The sequence below is a fragment of the Meriones unguiculatus genome, chromosome 19, assembly GCF_030254825.1.
Source record: "Meriones unguiculatus strain TT.TT164.6M chromosome 19, Bangor_MerUng_6.1, whole genome shotgun sequence".
NCBI lineage: Eukaryota > Metazoa > Chordata > Mammalia > Rodentia > Muridae > Meriones > Meriones unguiculatus.
Window position 1 is genome coordinate 21,442,640 of NC_083366.1, and position 20,995 is coordinate 21,463,634.

General features: G+C 42.2%; 1 protein-coding gene and 1 pseudogene across 2 annotated transcripts in view; one reads left to right on the top strand and one right to left on the bottom strand.

Annotated features, from left to right (window-relative positions):
- Prkcq (protein kinase C theta) overlaps nt 1–20,995 on the top strand; it is a 128,926-nt gene that overhangs the window by 39,575 nt on the left and 68,356 nt on the right. For both annotated transcript variants that reach the window (XM_060372298.1, XM_060372299.1), the window contains exons 2-3: nt 14,126–14,260; nt 19,000–19,199. In XM_060372298.1, coding sequence (XP_060228281.1) covers nt 14,143–14,260; nt 19,000–19,199 — 318 coding nt within the window. In that variant the 5' untranslated portion in view covers nt 14,126–14,142. The remainder of the gene's footprint in view (nt 1–14,125; nt 14,261–18,999; nt 19,200–20,995) is intronic.
- LOC110556901 (small ribosomal subunit protein eS25-like) lies at nt 14,755–18,065 on the bottom strand (annotated as a pseudogene).

The following is a 20,995-nucleotide window of genomic DNA, read 5'->3' on the forward strand; positions in this document are numbered from 1 at the left end:
GAGCAAAGACACATACCTATGAGATACAGTCCACCTGCCACCTTCTTTCCTCCCAGTGTTCTCTCCCAGGAAAACAAACTGTAATTTCATTTTTTAAAAATATATATCAGGAAAATATCTGTGAAGAGGGTGCTTTTTGCTGGTTTTGTACAGTCAACTCTGAGGCTGGAACTGAGTATAAAACAAAGTAGAGCGTTCATTTTTTTCATTTTTTTTCCTCGTAAGTGTCCAGGCTCAGACTGTCAAGGTAATAGCCGAGTCTTTATCAAGGCAACCCAACACCAGCTTGCACATTCCAGACGGTTTCGAGTGTCTGGGCCGCCCTGCAGGCTATATCTCAGCAAGGCTGGGAATCCTGGCCCCATCCAGCTGCCGGGAGCAGAAAGAGAATCAGTATCCAGGGTCAGACAATGAGAGGATTGTATCATAGGCTATCTAGACCCTCACACACCCTTAACAGAGGCCCACCAGCCAGGCCTACTCTTGTCTTCTCTTCATCCTTTCATTTGCTTTCTTGCCTCACTGCCTTGGCACCTCCCTAGTCCTTATCCCACTGAACCCCGCTGGCTTTCCATCCTCTCATCCTATGGTTTCTCTGTTTAAAAAGAGAGGAAGAGAAGAGATAAGCAGTACCTGCATTCCTATCATAGGCATCCTATCATGAAACTCCTAAAACATAAGCGGGATGCGGGAGGATTTAGTAGGCATTGTAAATCCACTGTAGATCCAACACAAATGTTTTCATAGCACCACTTAATACTTTAAGAACTGACCATATGTGAATCCAGCACTGTGGGTGACATTACTGAGGGGAAATCTATTTTCTGATTTGAGTAATTTGAAGCTGTGGATGACTTCAGTTCTCTGAATTGGGAATTTCCCATTGTAAGGCTTGGAGGATTCTTAGAGTCATGACCCATGGTTCTGACATCTAAGTATTGCCTAAAATGCTTTCCACATAAAACTCATGATGGATTGGCATTAAATGGAACTGTGATCTGTCAAATTACTAATGCTTATCAAAACTGGGGATCTTAATGTGTGCAACATGTGAGCTGGCACTGGATAAGCAGGTCTCACAGGAGAAACAGGCTAGAACTGGAATGGGAGGACAGGAGCCATTCTACTTCTCCACCAGCAGAAGCTGTCGCCAGAAGTCTGAACTTCTGAACACTTCATTTCTTTCTAATGGAAATGGTACTCTCTACTTGACAAAAATAGTAGGCTGACTTAATGACAAGCTGAAAAAGATTGGCCCTTCTGTTGTAAACATGGCTTAATTATAACAGTAATCACTTTTTTCTAATGGTTTTTAAGTTAGCATACAAAGCAATGGGTTTCAGGAACACATTTTCACATATTTATGAAATGGATTTTTTGGTTCTCATTTGTCTCTCCCCTCCTCCATCCACCCTGCCTCAGGTCTACAGCTTTTCTCAGAGAGGCACACCTCCCTCTGTTTCCCTTCTCTCTCCCAGCCCTCTTGCCTTCCACCCCCGCTCTCCCCACATCTGATCCCTACCCTTGTTCCCCTCCCCACACCCTCTTCCACGCAATTCCCTCTCTTCATCAGCTTCCAGTGACTATTCTATTTCCCATTCTGAGTGGCATTTAAGCATCTTCCATTGGGCCTTCCCTGTCACTTTGTTTCTTTGGGTCTGTGAATTGTAGGATGCCTATCCTGTACTATATGGCTAATATCCACTCATAAATGAGTACTTACCGGGTGTGTCTTTCTGGGTCTGGGTTACCTTACTCTGGATGATCTTTTTCTAGTTCTAGCCATTTGCCCGCAAATTGCATTACTTCTTTGTTTTTAATAGCTGAGTAGTATTCCACTGTGTAAATGTACTGCATTTTCTTTATCCATTCTATGGTTGAGGGATACCTAGGTTGTTTCTAGTTTCTAGCTATTATGAATAAAGCCACTATGAATATAGTTGAACAAGTGTCCTTGTGGTGTGGTGGAGTATCTTTTAGGTATATGCCCAGGAGTAGTATAGCTTGGTCTTGAGGTAGAACTATTTCCAGTTTTCTGAGAAACTGTCAGATTGATTTCTAACACTGGCACAGGAGACAATTTCCCGAACACCAACAGGATTAACAGTTAATAAATGGGAACGTATGAAATTAAAAAGCTTCTGTAAGGCAAAGGACATTGTCACTAGGACAAAATGACAGCCTACAGATTGGGAAAAGATTTACCTCTACCTCTGAGAGAAGGCTAATATCCAAAATATATAAAGAACTCAAGAAATTAACATCAACAAACCAAATAACCGAAATAAAAATGGAGTACAGAGCTAAACAGAGAACTCTCAACAGAAGAAACTCTAATGGCTGAGAATAACTTAAGGAAATGTTCAACACTCTTAGTCATCAGGGAAATGCAAATCAAAATGACTCTGAGATACCATCTTACACCCTTCAGAATGGCTAAGATCAAAAATTCAAGTGACAACACATGCTGGCGAGGATGTGAAGCAAGGGGGCATTCCTCCATTGCTGGTGGGTGTGCAAACTTGTACAGCCACTTTGGAAATTATAGTGGGTTTCAGGACAGCCAAAGTTATGTAGGAAAATGCTGTCTCAAACCAAAAAATAATAAATAAAATATAATTCAACCAAGATAACATTTTGGTTCAAACTTTCTCCCACTAAGACTTACATGTGTATTTTTATAACTAAGCTCTTATTATAATTACTATGGATAATATGTCTTTGACCTATCCATATTATATAAATATTTTATGTTAATGAGTCATATTAGTCCATTGTAAAATATCTCATTGTAGTGCAGATATAATATAATTAAACAATATCCTGTTTTTTGATATTAAGGCTAGTTCAGTGTTATTATTATGAAATAATTCTGCAATAGGCATTTTTGTAGGTATATTTCTACAAATGTACCTTATTGTTTATTATTTAACTATGTTATTTAAATTATCTAATACATATTTTCTCTCTTTTTCAGAAGATTTATTACTCTTATCGATTGTGTGTGTGGTCTTTGTATGTGTGAGAGAGAAAGACGTGTGTGGGTAGCCACTGAGGCCAGAATAGAGTATCAGTTTCTCTGGAGCTGAGGTACAGGCAGGTGTGAGCCACGCCTTGAAGGTATTGAGAACAGACCTCAGATGCCCTGTGAGAGCCATGTGTGTTAAACAAATGAGCCATCTCTCCCATCCCCAATCTTATATGGGGATTGTACACATCCCTTTTGATTAGATCTGCTTCAGAATTCATATGTTATAAAGATGATGAAACTATACGTTATATATTACCAATAAACTACACACGGGGTCATATTAATCATTTAGTGGAATAATTGTCTCATAAGTAATTTTGCGACAAGATAAATCTTTTTCAATGTTCAGAGCTTTTTAGGGTTTGGAATTGTAGAACTGGATCATGTGCTTGACTAAATTACATATTGTTGATGTCTAGTGAAATGGAACTTATATACACTTATATATATATCTTAATCTGTTTTGGGATCTTCTATTTTGTTCTGTTTATCTGACCTTCTCTTCTAATGCCAATTCCATACTATTTCCATGATAACATAGAATTTTCTCTGTCTATAAGAACTGGTGGGGAGGGGGGCAGTTAAGTGGAGCACACAAAGGATTTTTAGGACAGTAAACTGCTCCATATGGACCCTATTGTTGTGGGAATGTGGCCTTATTTGGCTCCAAACCCATAAAACATATAATACCAAGAATGAATCTTACTAAAAAGTGTATTTTCTATGTGATGCTGGTGTTTGAAATAGGTGTGTAACTTGGTTAGGGGTGTGGATGGTGGGGAAGCTATGTGTGAACAGAGGCGAAACTTGTGGGAATCCTCTGCTCTTCTCTGCTCACTTTAGCTGTAAACTTGTTCCATAAAATAAAGATAAATAAAATGAAACAAATGTTAGACAACGCTGCTGAAATCATGGCAAGAATTATGATTCAAGTACTGCTATTGTAGAACATTATTTCTCTCAAATTCTGTGAAGTACCAAGGTTTTAAAATTATATTTTCTATGAGAGCTCAGGGTGTTTTGGCCTGGTGTAAGCAACTTAAAGGAGGAGGGTCTTGCTTTAACCCATGGTTTTGGAGATTTCAATCCATCATATAGCAGAGAGGGTCAAAGTTGAACAGTGCACGTCCTAACAGCCAGGATGCGGAGAAAAGCCCTGGAGGGGCCAGGCTTTCATCAGGTGGAGCTGGCTTTCAGGGTGAGTAGGACTAACCTGTGTAGGACTGAGTCCTGTCTCTCAGTCATCTTCATGCATGAATGATTCCAGAGTACTAGGATTCCACCAGTAAGAAGATGATGGGCTCTTGGCTCTTGCTCCCTCTCCGATCCCACAGTAGACAGATTGCATGGATATCTTGTGTTGGTTTCTCTGAGTTTCACTTCCATTGTCTGTTAGGCTGTTATGTGAGAATCCAGACCAGATGACTACCAAGGACCTTTTCATTTTCAAAGTGGGGGAGAGATTAGGGAATCTCTATCTGATTTATTCATTACTCTTATAGTTTGAACCTGAAATGTCCCCCAGATCATTTGAATGAGTGTCCCTCTGCTGGTGTCCCAGTTAGATTTAACTGTCAACTTGACATAGCCTAGAGTTGCCCGAGAAGAGACTTTCAACTGAAAGTTTGTCCAGATTTACCTGTGGGCATGTGAAGGATGGCCCCAGTCCACTGTGGGCAGCATGACTGATCTTTGGCTGCATAAAAAAGCATGAGTCTGTGAGTCAGATGCAGCATTTCTCCATGATTTCTGCTCCCTTGACTTCCCTCAATGATGGACCATGACCTGGAAGTAAAAGCCAAATAAAACATTTCTTCCCTTAAGTTGCTTTTTATTGTGGCATTTGTCACAGCAACAGGATGAATTTAGAATGACTGGTAATGCCAGCTGGGGAGGCCGGGAGCCTTTAAGCGGGGGATAGGTTACCGACACTTAGAGCAGATGTTTGAAGGTTATATCTCACCTGTGGTTCCTGTTGTGTCTACTCCCTGGTCTGCTGTGATGAGAATGGCTTCTGTCACAGGCCTCTGCTGACATGCACCGAGTGGCTCTCCTCTCCCTTCCCTGCGATGATGGACTAAAACTTTCTGAAACTGTAAGCCGACATGAATCACTCACTTCTTGTTTCTGTCAAGTACTGTGCCCACAGTGAAACAAAAGTAACTAGCATAATTTGCCCTATTATACTTGATTCACTCATTTACTTGTTCATTGCGAACATATTATAAGCCAATCCTTATGTTCTTCACGCACCCTAAATGAGATGTGAATGAGGGAAAGAGAGGAAGACAGATTATCCTAATTCCCTGTGCTTCCTTCTCGTCTTGAATCTAGAAGTCACTGAACTTCAAGTGGTGATGGTAGATGAGGAGAATGGACCAGGGAGATGTTCACACCATTACCACTTTAACACAGTGATTTAGAAGAGGCTTCTCATCCTCAGCTATCCTGGCATATTTCATGTGTGGTGCCACCCTGAGCATTGTGGGTTGTTTGTTAAGCTTCTGGCCTTAACCTATCGCCAGAAGCACTGACCCCTCTATTTCTGGCATCCAAGTCCAGTGTCTCTAGACTTGAGCAAATGTTCGATAGGAGTAATGACAAGCTGGTTGAGGAGCCCAGACTTAGAACCTTCTAAGACATGGGCACTGTGCTAGATACTGTGCAGAATAGAAGAGTAGGATGATGCAGGCCTTGTGCGGTTTGCTTGATGCAGGCTCTGTATCTAGTATGGCCATCAGGGGAGCTTGGAGTCCTTGCTGAAGCTCAGCTTGCTAAGCTCCACAGTTTCAGGTCCAGAGAGCTAGAGGTTTAACAGGTAATGCTGGTACTGGAGGATCCCCCAAGAACACATTTTAGGTGTTCCCAAGCTTCGGTCTCCATCCTCCATAGATACAGCACCTGCTGCTACTGTGGCTCAAAATATGGTCAAACTAATTATTTCATTCAAACTAATTTGCATTTTATATGTTATAAATTAGGCCCCAGGAGCTAAAGGGATGACTCAGTGAGCAAAGGGGCTTGCTCCTAAGCCTAACTACTTGTTTGGTTCCAGGACCCACATGGCAGAGGAAGAGAACCAACTCCTGCAAGTTATCTTCTGCCCTCTACATGCAAACTGTGGGCCATGCACTTCCCCCCACACACCCTCACCCCACACATGCTATACAGACAAAAAGAAAATTTAAATGTCCTTTAAAGGTGTTTAAAAGAAATTAGGCCTCAATTAACTGATTAGTCAACCCACAGTTAATGAGATGTCGGAGGAACATCAAGTAGAGAGCCCTTTAAGTTGGAGCAGTAGCTATAAGTAATGGATTTTATATAAAACATTAATCTTGACCTCTGTCTAAATTAGCACATCAGTGGCAGTGAACAGGCTGAGCCAGAAATGTAAATGTTGCCTGATTTTATAGTTTACATGGAGTTGAAGCTTTAACTTCAACACCAAGGTTTTTACAACTTGCTCATTTATAATCGGGGGCATTTCGGTATAAGAACAAGACGTGTGTAATTCACATGGACCCAGGCAGACACATCTGCCCACATTTCTTTCCCTTCTGGTCCTCTTCCCTGGGACATCTTTTCTTCATACCTGCAGCATCCTTCATGTAGCAGAAATGGCTCACATCAGCTTTGTCTGTCCACCATAGCACCTGGAGGTCTCCACCCAATACTATTTTGCACAAACTGTCAGTTCATCTAAGGACAGCTATTTCCGCTCCTTGTGGTGATACCACTGAACACTTTGTTTTCTCTGAAAAGTGTCACACACCCTCAGGAGGAAGTGGGGTGTGGTGTTAATGGGACAGTAAACACAGGAGTGTTTTGCCATTGGTGTACCCTGCAGTGACAGCTCTCGCTCTACTGTCTCTGACACCACGTCACAGCACTCTGCTCAGAGGATAAGAAGGCAAGAAGGTGAAGCCCAGAGTCTGAGTGCTTCATCTCCTGATCCCCTCTAGGAGGAGAGGCCAACCTCAAACTGAGGTCTCCTAGCTTATCTGGAGTTCAGACCTTATCACATCCATGTATACAACACAGCAGCTTTCAATCCAGTTGGTGGTTTAGCCAATGTTTTATTGAATAAATGTTCATGTCACCTTATTCTAGGCTTACAAAGTGATCCATGGTGTGAGCTGTTGTTATATTTTCTTTAGGAAGCACTCCAAAGCATATCTGGGAAAATCTTTCAAAAACGTCTGGGAAAATCATAACTTACTTCTCTGCTGGCCACTCATAAGCATATGGATTAATTCTGTGAATCTTCAGAACATGGACAGACCCAAACTCTCAGAGCCTCCTCAGAAGCGGGTCTACTATAATGCCTCATTTTGCACATGAGAGAACATAGTCAGAGAGTTTTTGGCTTAAGACACAGCTTAGGAATATGATGGAGCTGACTTTATTTTTTTGGTGGTCTCATTTGCAAACTTATAAGCACCTTCATATTTTCACTCATTTCACTGTCCCTATGCCGTGTGTATATTGCCAGAGAAAACCTGTTCCCAGGGCCTTCGGCCTCAGCTTCTCATCAAGGTGCCCTTCAGGGCCTAGGCCCAGATTTGGTTCTTGGTTCACCTGTTCCAGGTGGTACAGTTTTCTTCATTAAGCGCTAGCTGATCAGGAAGAAGGAGAAGTCACACTGGTCCATCAGGAAGACGGCAAAGCCACAACATCTCAGAGACAGCTTTGGGGCTGCTAAGACAATAGCATCATAGAGACCATATTTTCGGGGTCAACTTGGCACACAGAACAGAACCTTAAATTCTGTCTGCTCCCTGTAAAAGACAATGCCTTGGTGCCTGCTATTCCATAGACAGGATTGCTGGCTTCCAGTGTCACTCTGGGTTTAGTAAGAGAAACTGTCTCAAGGGAAAAAGGCAACAGCAAGATAGAGCAGGACACTGGACATCCTCTGGCCTCTGAACAGGTACACATTCACATGTAATTACATATACACATGTTCATAAGCCACACACCGATGTGCTCTCCATACATAAACATACACATGACACACATGTACAAAAAAATGTTGCATGAGCATAAAGTAAAAATTCTGAATGCTAAGCATTGGGTTCTGGTTTAATTAACAGCCTTTGGTTTTTCTCTATAAAATAGTAATGTTTCCAGTACTCAGTGCTCAGTGTTTGGGAAGAGAGGCACAGACTCTTTAAGAGTCTTCTAATCTGGAGGGCTTTGCCCCCTACTCCCGGAGTCAAAGCTGAAATCTTCTTTGACCAGTTCTAGGTGGCAGAATTATGTTGACTGAATTCCAGCCTTGAAAGGCTCAGCAGTGTCCTTCCTTCTCACCCTCTCCTCGTGCACCTGCCCATGCCTCTTCTCATGCAGACAAGCCCAGGATACTTCCAGGAGAATGAGGGACCTCATGGAGAGAGAAGCTGAGCCGTCCTAGCTGTCCCCACTGTGCCTGCTCACATGCCATAAGATGTGAGCTGTCCTACTGAGAACATTTCTAATTCATGGCAATTAATTGTGAGCAATAAACAAATGGTTGGTATTTAAGTCTCAGGGTCATTTGTTGTGATAAAAGATAACTCAAACAGCAGGGAAGATGGGTAGAGCACAGATGTGATCTTCATGGGACCCAAAGGAGACATGTAAGTTTACAAATCCTTGTTTTGCTAAATATATTTAGTCTCCCAGAAAAGAAACTAATGGTGCAGACATGTAATGCCAGTTACTCAGGGATCACAAGTTCAAGTCTGGAGGGACTCTTTAGGTTCAGTCTCTAGTGTTATCAAGAAAATGGAACCAACCACTTAGCTTTTATCATGGGTAAGATTGCAGGAGTGAAGCCAGGTGCAGTGGCACATGCCTGTAATCCCAGCTCTCGGGGAGACAGAGGCAGGCAGATCGCTTGTAACATCAAGGCTAGCCTGGTCTATAAAGTGAGTCCAGGACAGTCAAGGCTACACAGAAAAAAAAAAAAAAAAAAAACAAACATGTCTCAAAAAAGAAGGAAAAAAAAAAAAGATTGTAGAAACGAGGAAATGAAGTTGGGAGAGGGAAAGACGTCTTAATGAACCAAGACATAAATGGAGCACTTGAAGGATGGGAGACTAGAAAGATGGCCATTGTGTATGGGCACGGGTGGATGAAAACATGGAAACAGGAGCCATGCAAACAGAGATCCCAAGATGGAGCCAGGGCACTCTAAGCAATCAGAGGGTTGTAGGCACTAGTTGAACCCAAAACATGAAGGCTTTGATTTGAAATGTCTGACCAAGAATAATGATTTCATTTTCTTTTGTTTTTGTTTTTCAAGTCAGAGTTTCTTCTTGTAGCTCTGGTTGTCCTGGAACTCACTTTGTAGACCAGGTTGGCCTCGAACTCAAGAGATCCTCCTGCCCTCCTGCCTCTGCCTCCCGAGTTAAAGGTGGGTTAAAGGTGTGTGCCACCACCACCTGGCATATAGAATTATGATTTAACTCAATGAAGAGTCATAGCATTTTCTTAGGCATTGGAGTAATTTAATCAGAACGATGCTTTTGTGGCTCTGTCTATGCAAGTAGAACTATGTAAAGGAGTTGTTCATACCTTGATATGTCTGTAAGCCAAGAGCACAGGTCAGAGCCTAAAACACACACACACACACACACACACACACACACGAGAGAGAGAGAGACAGACAGACAGACAGACAGATGAGAGACAGACAGACAGACAAAGACAGAAAGAGACAGACAGAGAGAGATGGATATAAATAGAAAGACAGCCATGAAAAGAGAGAGAGTGTATGTGTGTGTAATTCTAGCCACTGAGCTCATGAGAACATTCATTTTCTGCCTATAACAAGTGCTGGGAACTTTCCTTTGCAACTTCCTGTCATTCCATCTGAACACCATGTGTCCTTACAGGTAAAAGAAATACATGAGCAAACCACCAGAATTCTTAGTTCCCATGACCTAACTCACATAGACTGCTGATTATACCTAACTCTGTATAGCATCAAATCTATGTCAAAGACAAATTTGATCATACCTAACAGTGAACACACTGAACTTGGGAGAGGGAAGCTCCTTCAGAAAAGTTGAGTATATGTAATGGTAGTATTTTGTAGCTGGAATAGCAAAAGCACGGAAGATTGCATGGGCATGCTGCTATCTATCATGATAAGTGCTAAACCAAGATGATTGTATCAGAGGGTAGTAAGTACTATAGGAGAGATATATGTAGGGTTTTATGAGGACATGCTAGCAAAGCAGAGGCACAGGTCACATAATTCAGCTGAGATACGCCCCTAAAAGACTGTTTATCCTCTCCTCCTGCCCAATTTGATACAAATCAATAAAGAAGAGAGAGACTATTAGCAAATATATCAGAGTTTTACCATTAATAACTAACAGTTATTGAGAGCTTACTGGGTGCCAATCTCATTTCAAGCATCTTTCGTGTTTGCCCATTTAATTCTCACAGCCCTTTGAGGGTGCTGATGGTAATAGCAGTCCGTTCAGATGGGCAAACAGGCTTAGAGAGGTTATATAACTCCCACAGCTGGGCTCAGGAGAGCATGGATCTTCTGCCTGTGACAGGTGCTGGAAAGTTTCCATAGGGGTGTACTTACTCTACAGCTGTCTGGGCTCTGTGTGCAAGTCAGATGTTTTTTGCAGGAAAGAAACACACAAGAAGGTTTTACATATATACACACACATATATGTATATATGTGTATATGTGTGTGTATATATGTGCACATGTATGTGTATGTGCATATATACATATATATGTATACATATATGTGCATATATACATATATATATGTATACATATATGTGCATATATATATATACATATGTGTGGGGACAACTATGAGAGTATCTCCAGAGCTCTATTCATTCTCCTTCAGGGACAAAAACAACACATCTTCAATTTGCATTCAAGCAGAGGGAGACTTGGTAAGTTTTTGTATATGAGAGCTTTGACTTTAGTGCTTGGAGTTGGACCTCTCTTCCGAGTGACTGATGCATTCCAGGGATTAAGCAAGAGAACTCTAGTGCATTTCCACTGGAGCCCTGTGTGTGGTGGCTTCGATCTGGAAACATAGGCATGGAAAGCAAGCCTGGAGATTCACATGAGGATAGAACAGTTTACAAAGAGAGAGAAGTGAGGAATGCCTGGTTATTGGATACCAGGTGATAGTTTGAGGCTCAGATTTAGAAGTGGCTGCAAGGAAAAAAATAAAGGCAATTTCTGTCCAGTGTCCCAAGGAGGCCAAGGAACAATGAAAAGATGTGTAAACAAGAAGGTGATGGAGGAAATGGGAAGAAACTAAGACTGGGTGGGAACTTCAAGGATGGGGAAGGTACAGAAATGCAAGATGGGATGATGAAATAGGGAGATATTCCAGGGCCAAGGTACGGTTTTCCTCAAAGTCTAGAGCTGTGAAACAGCTGTAGTTCTGCAGGATCCTAAGATCGTTTGGGCTGCAGCATGGAAATGTCAGGGAAGGAAAAGTGACCAAGATCAAATGGGGGTTGGGATGTAATCTGCTTCAGTGTGCAAGGAAAGGGTGATATGGAATTAAGCAATGAAGAAGGGGAAGGAGGAGGGCAGAGATCATGCAAATAGGCAGTGACACAAGAGCAACAGGGCGAAGTCAAAGCTGAGAGCCAGGTTGGGTGTCATGACATTAGTTATTGAAAGGAACCATAAAAGGAGGACAGGATAGCTGGAAGGCCTTTAATCCCAGTATTCGGAGACAGACAGGGAGGCCTTTGGGCTCTAGGCTAGACTGGTACATAGTGAGTTCAAGGTCAGCCAGGACTATCATTTCATTAAAGAAAAGGGGAGGAAGCAGATCTGAACAGGAAGATGGCACTTTCCAGATGCTACTGGCTGGGCACATACAGGGAGGCATATGGAAATGAGAGAGAAAGTAGGACGCAGGACTTTATTGCTCAGCTAAGTATACAGAAGGGCTTGATCCCTGCCCTGTTAGAAACAGCTTGGCCTATCAGTCATCTTCCATACACATGTGTTGTGACTTGTAAGACTTCTGAGGATGGCGAGGAAAGAGGAAACTGATTGACACATACAGCTCACCAAAGAGAACTTTGCAATCCCAGTCCTCAGGCATCCTGAATCACATGCACATTTGTTTGTGTGTAACAAATTCTGCTTTCTATTTTAATACCCAAGAAGATTTCCTCTCTTCTCCCCATGAGCTCTGGGCCCTCAAAAGGAACTCAAAACCTTTCTATGTTAATTTCATCCTCTGGTGTGTTTCACAGATCTTCTTTATCCTTGGCATATATAGTCACAGGATTCCTGTTCTGTCATCTAGATGTCAACATGTTTGTCTTATAATGCCACTATGATCAGACCTTTGGAAAGGGAGCTCCTGACTAGGCAGCAAAACAGACACTAGTATTGAGTAAACTGTCAAAATGCACTGGGGGAGGACGTTGAATAAATAAATCTGGGGAAATCACAAATTTGCATCATTTTTTTTTTAAATAAGAAATCTCTGCTACTTATGCAAGACCTCTGTAATATACTTCCATACTGTAACATAAACCCAGGCAAACCTAGAGGTGTGTATTTATTTCTGAGGTGGATTCATTTTGAGCTGCTGCTGCTCAATTAGGAGCCCAACCTGGAAATAGCACAAGATGAGTCACCAAAGGTCAGCACAGTAGTAATTCAGGCTTTATGAGTCAACAGTCCCTCTAGATTCAAGTCAAAATGACTTTTTTACCTTTACTAGTATACTGTGAACTAGAACAAGAGAAGAATGCTTCAAATTAATGCTTTGTAACTGAGCACTAGTTAACAGTTTTCAGACCTATAAGAACTTAAGATGAAGCAGGCGAAAAAGAAAAAGTGGAGCTTGGGAGACAGGCTCAGCGGAAAGCGTTTACCCCACAAGCGCAAAGACAGGGGCTCAAATCCCCAGCACCTACATAAAAGCTAGGCAAGTATGGCAATAGCCTATAGTCCTGACACTCAGGAGGCAGAGACAGAGGTCCTAGGACAAGCCAGTTAGCTGGAGTTGCAGAAATTCACAAGCCCTGGCTTGAACCAGAGACCCTCCCTGAACACCTAGGCCTCTACATGGGCATGAACCCACAAGCACGTGCGCCCGCACACATGTGAACACTTATGCTTATCATTCACACATATATACATGCAAGAAAATAACTATAAAGGAAAGGTATTTAGTGGAGGTGAACGGCAGAGCTAGCAGAAATGGGCAGCAGATAAAGAAAGGGTGCTGAAGCGATGCTTCAGTGGCAAAGAGCACTTGCTGCTCTTAGGACCAGAGATGGGTTCCCAGCTCTCACATCGAGTGGCTCACAGCTGTCTATGTATGTCTCCAGCTCCAGGGTATTCCAGCTTCCTCTGACACACACATACATAAAAATAAAATAGAGAGAATCACACCAGGTCTTGAAACCTGTAGCCAACCTCATGGTTCTTTCTGTCTAAAGCTTTGAGAAAACATTTTAAGAACACTGGCATCTGTGACGGACTTTGCCATTAGGATGAGGCATGATCATACAGTGGTCAATGGTTTAGAGGTTTTTTGTTTTCTTTAAGTGGTTCATAGCATTCAGTAGCTTAATTGCTTTGTTTGTTTGAGTGTGTTTGTCTCTGACAAGAGATCAGCTGCTAACTGCAGAGAGCCAGTTCCATGACACACATAAATAGACTGTGTAAGAATGTTGTGGTGTCATATTTAACTGGTGTGATTTAAATAGACTCAGTTTTTATAAACTCCTTTTCTGGTTACTCCTCTTTGGGCACCTACTGGGAGAAACAAAACCTTGAAAAACGTTTGCCTTGCTGTGCAGCTATCAAACATGACTGTTAGACTGAGCAGAATTAACCCTTAGTTCTCACCATGGAGGTTAGCCACAGACTTTCCAAAGAGCCCTTCCTCTGCAGGCCAGTCTGCAGCTGAGGGAGAGCCCAGCAATATACTTCTCAGAAAAGGAAATAACACATTTGTTCAGATGGATAGCACACCCATTGGAAGTGCTGGCTGTCCGAGATAAAACACCAAGTGGAGATGGAACACTAAAAATAATACGTCTTAGAGCCTCTTACATACAGTGCTTGTCTTTCGTCAGTTTTCTAGGGAACAACCATGTCACCATTTCTTCGAATTGGTTTATCCAACTTTGACTGTGGGACCTGCCATTCCTGTCAGGCAGAGGCTGTGAACCCCTACTGCGCTGTGCTCGTCAAGGAGTATGTGGAATCAGGTAAGCTAATTGGGGTCAAGGTGGAGAAGGAAGAAGGGGTGTGGGTAGGCTAGGCAAGCATGTGGGAGACAAGACCTTCCATGACCTTCCAGGTCATCTGATGGAGCTGTTTGTCACAGTGTAGGACACTGGTACCCAACAAAGGCTACATTCTTCCTTCAGGACACAAGCTTTAGTGATGGACCCTGGCCAGAATCACTCTGTCATTTTTCTCCTACATAAACAAAAATAAGGGGAATATTAAGTTGGGGAAATTATAAGGAGTTAATGAAGAACAAAATCTAGTGAGGTGTAGTATATTCTGCATCACGTCTACTGACAGCTCGCTGTTTTCAAGGACTACAGGTAAATTGAGCCTGACTAATCCTAGAACTAAGAATCAGTTCTAAAGACTGCTGTTGTGCCAATGTCTCAGCTGAGGAAGAGAGGAAGGATGTTTAATCAGCCAGTATTCTACATGAAGAAAAAAACTATTTCTGTTTTATTAACTGGGACTATATACAGGCAATATACAGGAGGAAATCTGGGGCATGTACCTGATACTGATTTTATGGGTTTAGGAAACTTTGTCAAAGCAATCCCATTGGGTAGAAAAATCCCTTGATGATGATGCCTCTGGTTCCCACTTGATCCACACCTCTGCATTTTAATATTAAGTCCCTTCCAAAGGAAAGATAGGAAGCTACTTGTTCTAAGACCTTCTCAACTTTGATGCCTTGTTCTATATCCCCCAAAACAGACATCTAATTGTAGAGAAGGTCTCTCAATTTATTTACACACACACAGCACTGATTGGAAAGCCACTATGAGGGCCCTGAAGCTAGAGTAGGCAGAGAAACACACTAAAAGTGTCCATATAGAGGGCTCTTCCTCTAGAGTTTCCAGTCCTGCAGAGGAAGACAGGAGATCAGCAAAGTTATGGTGTCATGACCAGCAGTGAGGGCTGAGAAGACAAATCCAGGCATGAGGAAAAAAGTGCTGGAGAAGTGAACATTTTTCTCAGTGGAGTGCCCCTAAAAGGGTCTCTGCCAGGGGACCCTTTGTACATAGAAGAGGAAACTGAGCCATGCATTAAGAACCTCCAGCTAGATGCTGGAAGTCTGAATTCTGGGATTCCAAGTTCTGCCATGCTGTGGCCCCCACCCCATCTCCCTTCATTCTCACTTCCTCCCTCGAGCTTCTCAGAGTGCAGCAGCTTGGGAGACTATCGGGTGCTCTTGATTTCTCTTCTACCCAGAGTTCTCCACTGTCTTAAAAGTGGAAAATGCCACTTGCTCCCAGTAAACTCTTTCAAATGTCACGGACATCTTTGAAGTGTAAAATGGCTGAGGTTTTTTTTTTTTTTTTCACAGCTGCTTTTGACTTAATGGGTCTCATAGATCTGGGTCTCTTTCCAACCTCAGGCCTTACTGACATTTGCCTCCTGCCGATCTTTCTTTTCTTTTTCTCTTCCTCTTCTTTTGGCCTTCCTTTTGAACCTGATCTCATCAGCCATATGGATCAAGAGACCCTGTCAGAAAAAGAACAAAACTGCTTTTGCAATAGGTTGGTCCGTGGACTTTGGGTATTTATTTATTTATTTTTATTTAATAAAGTTTTATTTTCCAAGTGCATAGCTGATTGAACCTGCTCATGCATCTTCACCAGCAGCTAGGGCATCTCCACCCTTTGTGTTTCTGGTCTAAATTACTTGGGCTCTGTGCTTTGAAACCAGCTTAATTAGTCCTTTATTAAGTAGCTCCTGAAGGGCTGCCCTGGCCAAGGAACAGTGAATCTTCAGTCTCTCAGAGACCACAGCTGGAGCAATAAGCTTAGAGTTGGGAACTTCCTTATATAATTTGTCCTATGTGGCTTTGTCAAACAAGACTAGATTGTTGAGCTTGTCCCGAACTTTACCTTTGGGCCACTTCTTTTTGGCCTTGCCACCAGACTTATTTCCTGGGTCTTCGTCTTTTTTTTTGGCTGACTTCCCGGCATCCTTCTTCTTCTTGTCATCCTTGGGCAGCGTGGCGAAGCTCAGAGAGTGGCAACCACCACTGAAGCCTCACTAAGGTGTCGGGGGGAAAACAGGCAATATTTATTTTTTACAATCTTTTGTTCAGGTTACATTCTGAAAAGAAATCACTCTAGATATTACCCAGTTCAAAGATTCCTTCTGTAGAATTTAAACAAGTTGCCAAATTTGGGGTGTGAGGCTGCATTTTTCATGATGAGTCAGGGGAATGGGAGCAAACAGGAAACAGTGCTGTTAGCCTGGGAGCCTTTGAAAACAGCAGCCCTTACTGTGCACATGTAGACAGATATGCTGGTTAGTTTTAACTATCAGTTTGACACAGTGCAGTATCAAAGAGATTCTGGGAGAGATAATGAATTGCCTAGATCATGTTGGTCTTGGACATGTTTTGGGGGAATTATCTTGACTGTTCATGCACAGTATAAGAGAGGTAAAAACTAGTCAAAAGCAGACAAGCATGCAAGTATGCCTGCATGAATATGGTGCTCTCTGTTCTTGATTGTGGTGGTGCTATGACTGGCTTCTTGAGTTCTCGGCTTGACTTCCGCTCCGTGACAGACTGTAACCTGGGACTTCCACCCAAATAAACCCTTTCTCCCCTTAGTCACTTTATGTCAGGTGATTTTTTTTTTATCACAGCAACAGAAACAAAACTAGAACAAGAAGATCTGAGTTCTTTTTAGGTATTTGGTATTCTTTTTAGGTAATTCTTAACCTAGTGACTGAAAATGTTTAGTGACTGGCTTGCCTCCTGGATGCCTACTCTTCTCTGAGCATGGAGAGTGGTTATAGCAAAATGGAATAATTTGATAGGGGAACTAAGAGACTATGGTTAATAATATCATTGATTTTCAAAGAACCCAATCATCACTCCTTTTGTTTAAAAAAAAAACCTAACCATAAAAATCTTCCCCTCATGAGCTCCTAACCCCAAACTGAAGAGCTATTGACAGTTGGTGGTTTCTGAGGGAGAGTGAGTCAGTTTTCTTTAAAGTGTGGTCTCTGGTAGGTTGACTGGGCTCCAATGGATGTCCCCATATGAATGAATACATGGAGAGTACAAATTGGACTTGCTGGAGGAAGCAGGGCGTGGAGAGTGGATCAGAAGTGGATCTGGGGGAAATTAGGAAGAAAAATGAAGGTGAACATTATCATGATACAGTCATTGTATGCATGTATGAAATTCTCAAACAATTAATAAAAATTTATATCAATTTTTTTAGAGTCACCTCCTTCCTATTCAATTCTTAACAGTGTGATAGTTTATGCCTCCGTTGGCCAAATTTCTCTAAGGTTTGAAACTCCAGATTTTTCAGCTCTTTGTATATCTTCAGGATAAGTGATAGATATAAGTGCTAAATGCCCGTCCTATTTAGCCTCCTGTGTTACAGAAGAATGTCAGAACAACTTCACATTCCTATTTAAAATAGATTTATATTTTCTTTTGCCCTTCTAATATCTCTGATTGCTGACTATGATATTTAATAGACTCATTATTATAAGAATAAATAAAACATTGCTACACTCCTCTGCTATTGAAACGATCAAAGAATACACAGCAGGGAAAACCCAATGTGAGTAGAAGACGTAACGGAATGACTTTATTCAGTTTGCAAACTCTCGTCCCTGCCACGTGGCTTCTGGGAGAGATTCTTGTGCCGAGATCAGCCTGGTGGCCAGGGCCTTTGTTTTCCTGCCCGTCTTCACGTGCAGACCTGCAGCTGGCTGCACTGCTCCCTCCACCCCACCTGCCCGCTTTAGCCGAGGGTGCTTGAGGAGTGTAAAACACATCTCCCTGCAGAGATACGAGAAGGGAGCTGAGTGTAGAGACACATGGCTGAGCTCAGGCCTCTTGAGAGGCTAAGGTGGGAAGGTAGAGTGTGCCAGGCTAGCCTGGGCTACACAGTGAATTAGAGGCTATGTAGTGACACCCTGTCTGGAGGGAGGGGAGGGGAGATAAGGACTCACTTGTTTTAAAGGCTATTATTGCTTCTATGTGTTTGTGGCAAATAAGACATATTTTTTTAAAAACGAAGGATTATTCCTTGTAAGCGTCTTTCACGTATCTTTCATATGACTACAGCTTTATCAGGACTTCTTCTTTTTTTTTTAACCAGATGCCAGTGGAATTAGCCAGCCATATGACAAAGCTATTATAGACTAACAAAGGAAGATTTTAAAGGCATAAAAGTTTGGAATTTTTTTGTTGGTGGTGGCAGTATGTTGCATGGAGACCCTGACTGTGGTTGTTTCTTGCACTTTTGTTGCTTGTGATTTTCTGAGCCGCAGTCTTGCTACATAGCACAGACTGGCTGTGAACTCTCCATCCTCCTACCACGGCCTCCTGTGTGCTGGCATTATACGTGCCTATCGCCAGGCCCAGCCATAACCATGCCTAACCGTAGAAGGTTTCTGAAAGGTTGTTTTCCCAGAAGCTCATTCTCAAAGTGAAGCAAAAGACTATATGAGAAACATTTGCAGCTTAAGTCTTTCTCACGTGTTGCTTAAACTATCCATAGTGGATTTATAAGACTCAACATGTTTCCTTGCATCTAACAACGGTCCTCTCTCATCTGCCCTAGAGTGTCTCAGAGGGCATTAGCTCTGCCTTTGCCTCAGAGTTCTGTATAAGAGAGCAGCACGAATGGCTGTCGCTGTTAGATAGAACTGAATTATTCTCCGGAGCTTCCAGAAGAGCAATGAGACACTGTTTTCCTCTTCCTAGAAAACGGGCAGATGTACATCCAGAAAAAGCCGACCATGTACCCGCCCTGGGACAGCACCTTTGATGCCCACATTAACAAGGGAAGGGTGATGCAGATCATCGTGAAGGGGAAGAACGTGGACCTCATCTCAGAAACAACCGTGGAGCTCTACTCGCTGGCCGAGAGATGTCGCAAGAACAACGGGAGGACCGAAATATGGGTAACTGTCAGTGCTGGGAACTGTGTACAGGGTAGACACCCAAACCTTGGACTTCTGATCCTCCTCCCTCCACCCCCCAAGTGCTAGGATTACAGGTGTGTGCCATCACACACAGCTAGTGTACACCATGATCCTACCTGTTGTGTGGTAGCTTGAAATGTTCCTGTTATCCTTAAGGTTTGAGGACATTAGCCATTGCTGATGTGATAACAACAATGGCTATTCATGAACTGCAAAGTGTTAGTGACAACTTCAAGTCTCTTTGATGGCTATGTATGGTGAGGAGGGTCTCGGGCTATAAGTTACTCTTAAGATACACCTGGAAATACCTCTAATTCCCTTTTATTGGAAGGCTCGTATCTACTTATCACCTTGTCCAAGTGTGAGAACAAGACTCATCTCATATCTGGTTTTCTCTCTCAAGCCTTTGCCAATGTTTCTTTCATCCATAATGAAGTCACTTTATCTTACATTATACTTATACTTTATAAGACATATGTCACTCACAATTCATGATGGCACATTAGGTTTGGGGAAAACTAGATTGTAACTATGTGGGCAGCAGATGTTTAGAAATAGGAAAGAAGAGAGAAATATATGAAAGGACAAACCAAACAAATGAGAATTTCTGGGTTATAAAACCGCCTCCTACATAGGTTGAAATCCAGGGAATGTTTTCATATGTTTATGTCATTTATGCTGAAGTAGCAAGAATCTCCACCTTTCTACCCAATTTCTCTCTATAATTCAGATTTTAGCAAGACTTCTAAAAACCTTTCAAGTTACAGCTTTCACACGGGAATGATAAAACCCATAACTGACATTTTTGTGTGCTTATGGCCTCACATTGGTTTTGGCTTCTTAAGAAAAGTACAAAAATTCTTTCTGTTACTAAGTTAACATTAAAAGACAAACATCTATGATTTACTTAAGATACCCATGCTTACACCTATTGAGGCAGTCATTCACCTGCACACATGGGCCATTCCTTCACCCCGTTTGGGGAAAGGATTTTGGCAACCCCAACTCCTGTGGGAGTGGCTGCTTAGGCAAGTCAGGAAGTTTGAAGAAGTGCATGATACTGCAGATGGTTTTGCTTTGTTTTGCTTTGGTGTTTTGGTGTTATGCAATTCAAGCTAATGAAGATGTGGGACTCTGGCTGAGCCTGAAGCCCAGGAGGGGTTTGGCAAGGCAAGGAGAAGGAAGAGACAAGCTATGGACCCCCCCTTTTCTGTGCCTGCCTATTCCCATGTGTTTTCTACTATCTAACTTACAATGAGGAAGTTAACTAGCTTCCTAAATTTTATAATGATAACCTATCTATGTTTCCTTCTCAGTGAAGGGACAGCTAATCAGATTTTTTTAAATCCTTTTATAATAATTCATAGACCTCATTCACAAACACTTTGCCTTTCTGTTTCTACCTCTTTAATGTTGCATTTAATTCCGTATCCCAGGTTTTGCCAAATTTTCTCCTCTTGCTCCTCTTCTATTTTATTTCGTTGAGATGGAGTCTTGTTAACGTGAGCCAGGCTGGCCTTCAACTCTCAGCAGTCCTCCTGCCTCAGACTCACAAGTTTTGGAATTGCAGGCTTGCTCGGAACATGAGTGTACATGTATAAGACACTTCGTTTTCCAGCCTAGGGCTGTTGCACATCAGTGCATAGCAGCGTTCACGTCCTCCTGAGCCAACTAGCACACGTCCTGTGTTTTCAAGCCTTTTTTTTCCTAAGGTTATTTCTTGATTTACTTTTATCTCAAGTGCTCTCAGATTATTTTGAATTTATACATATATA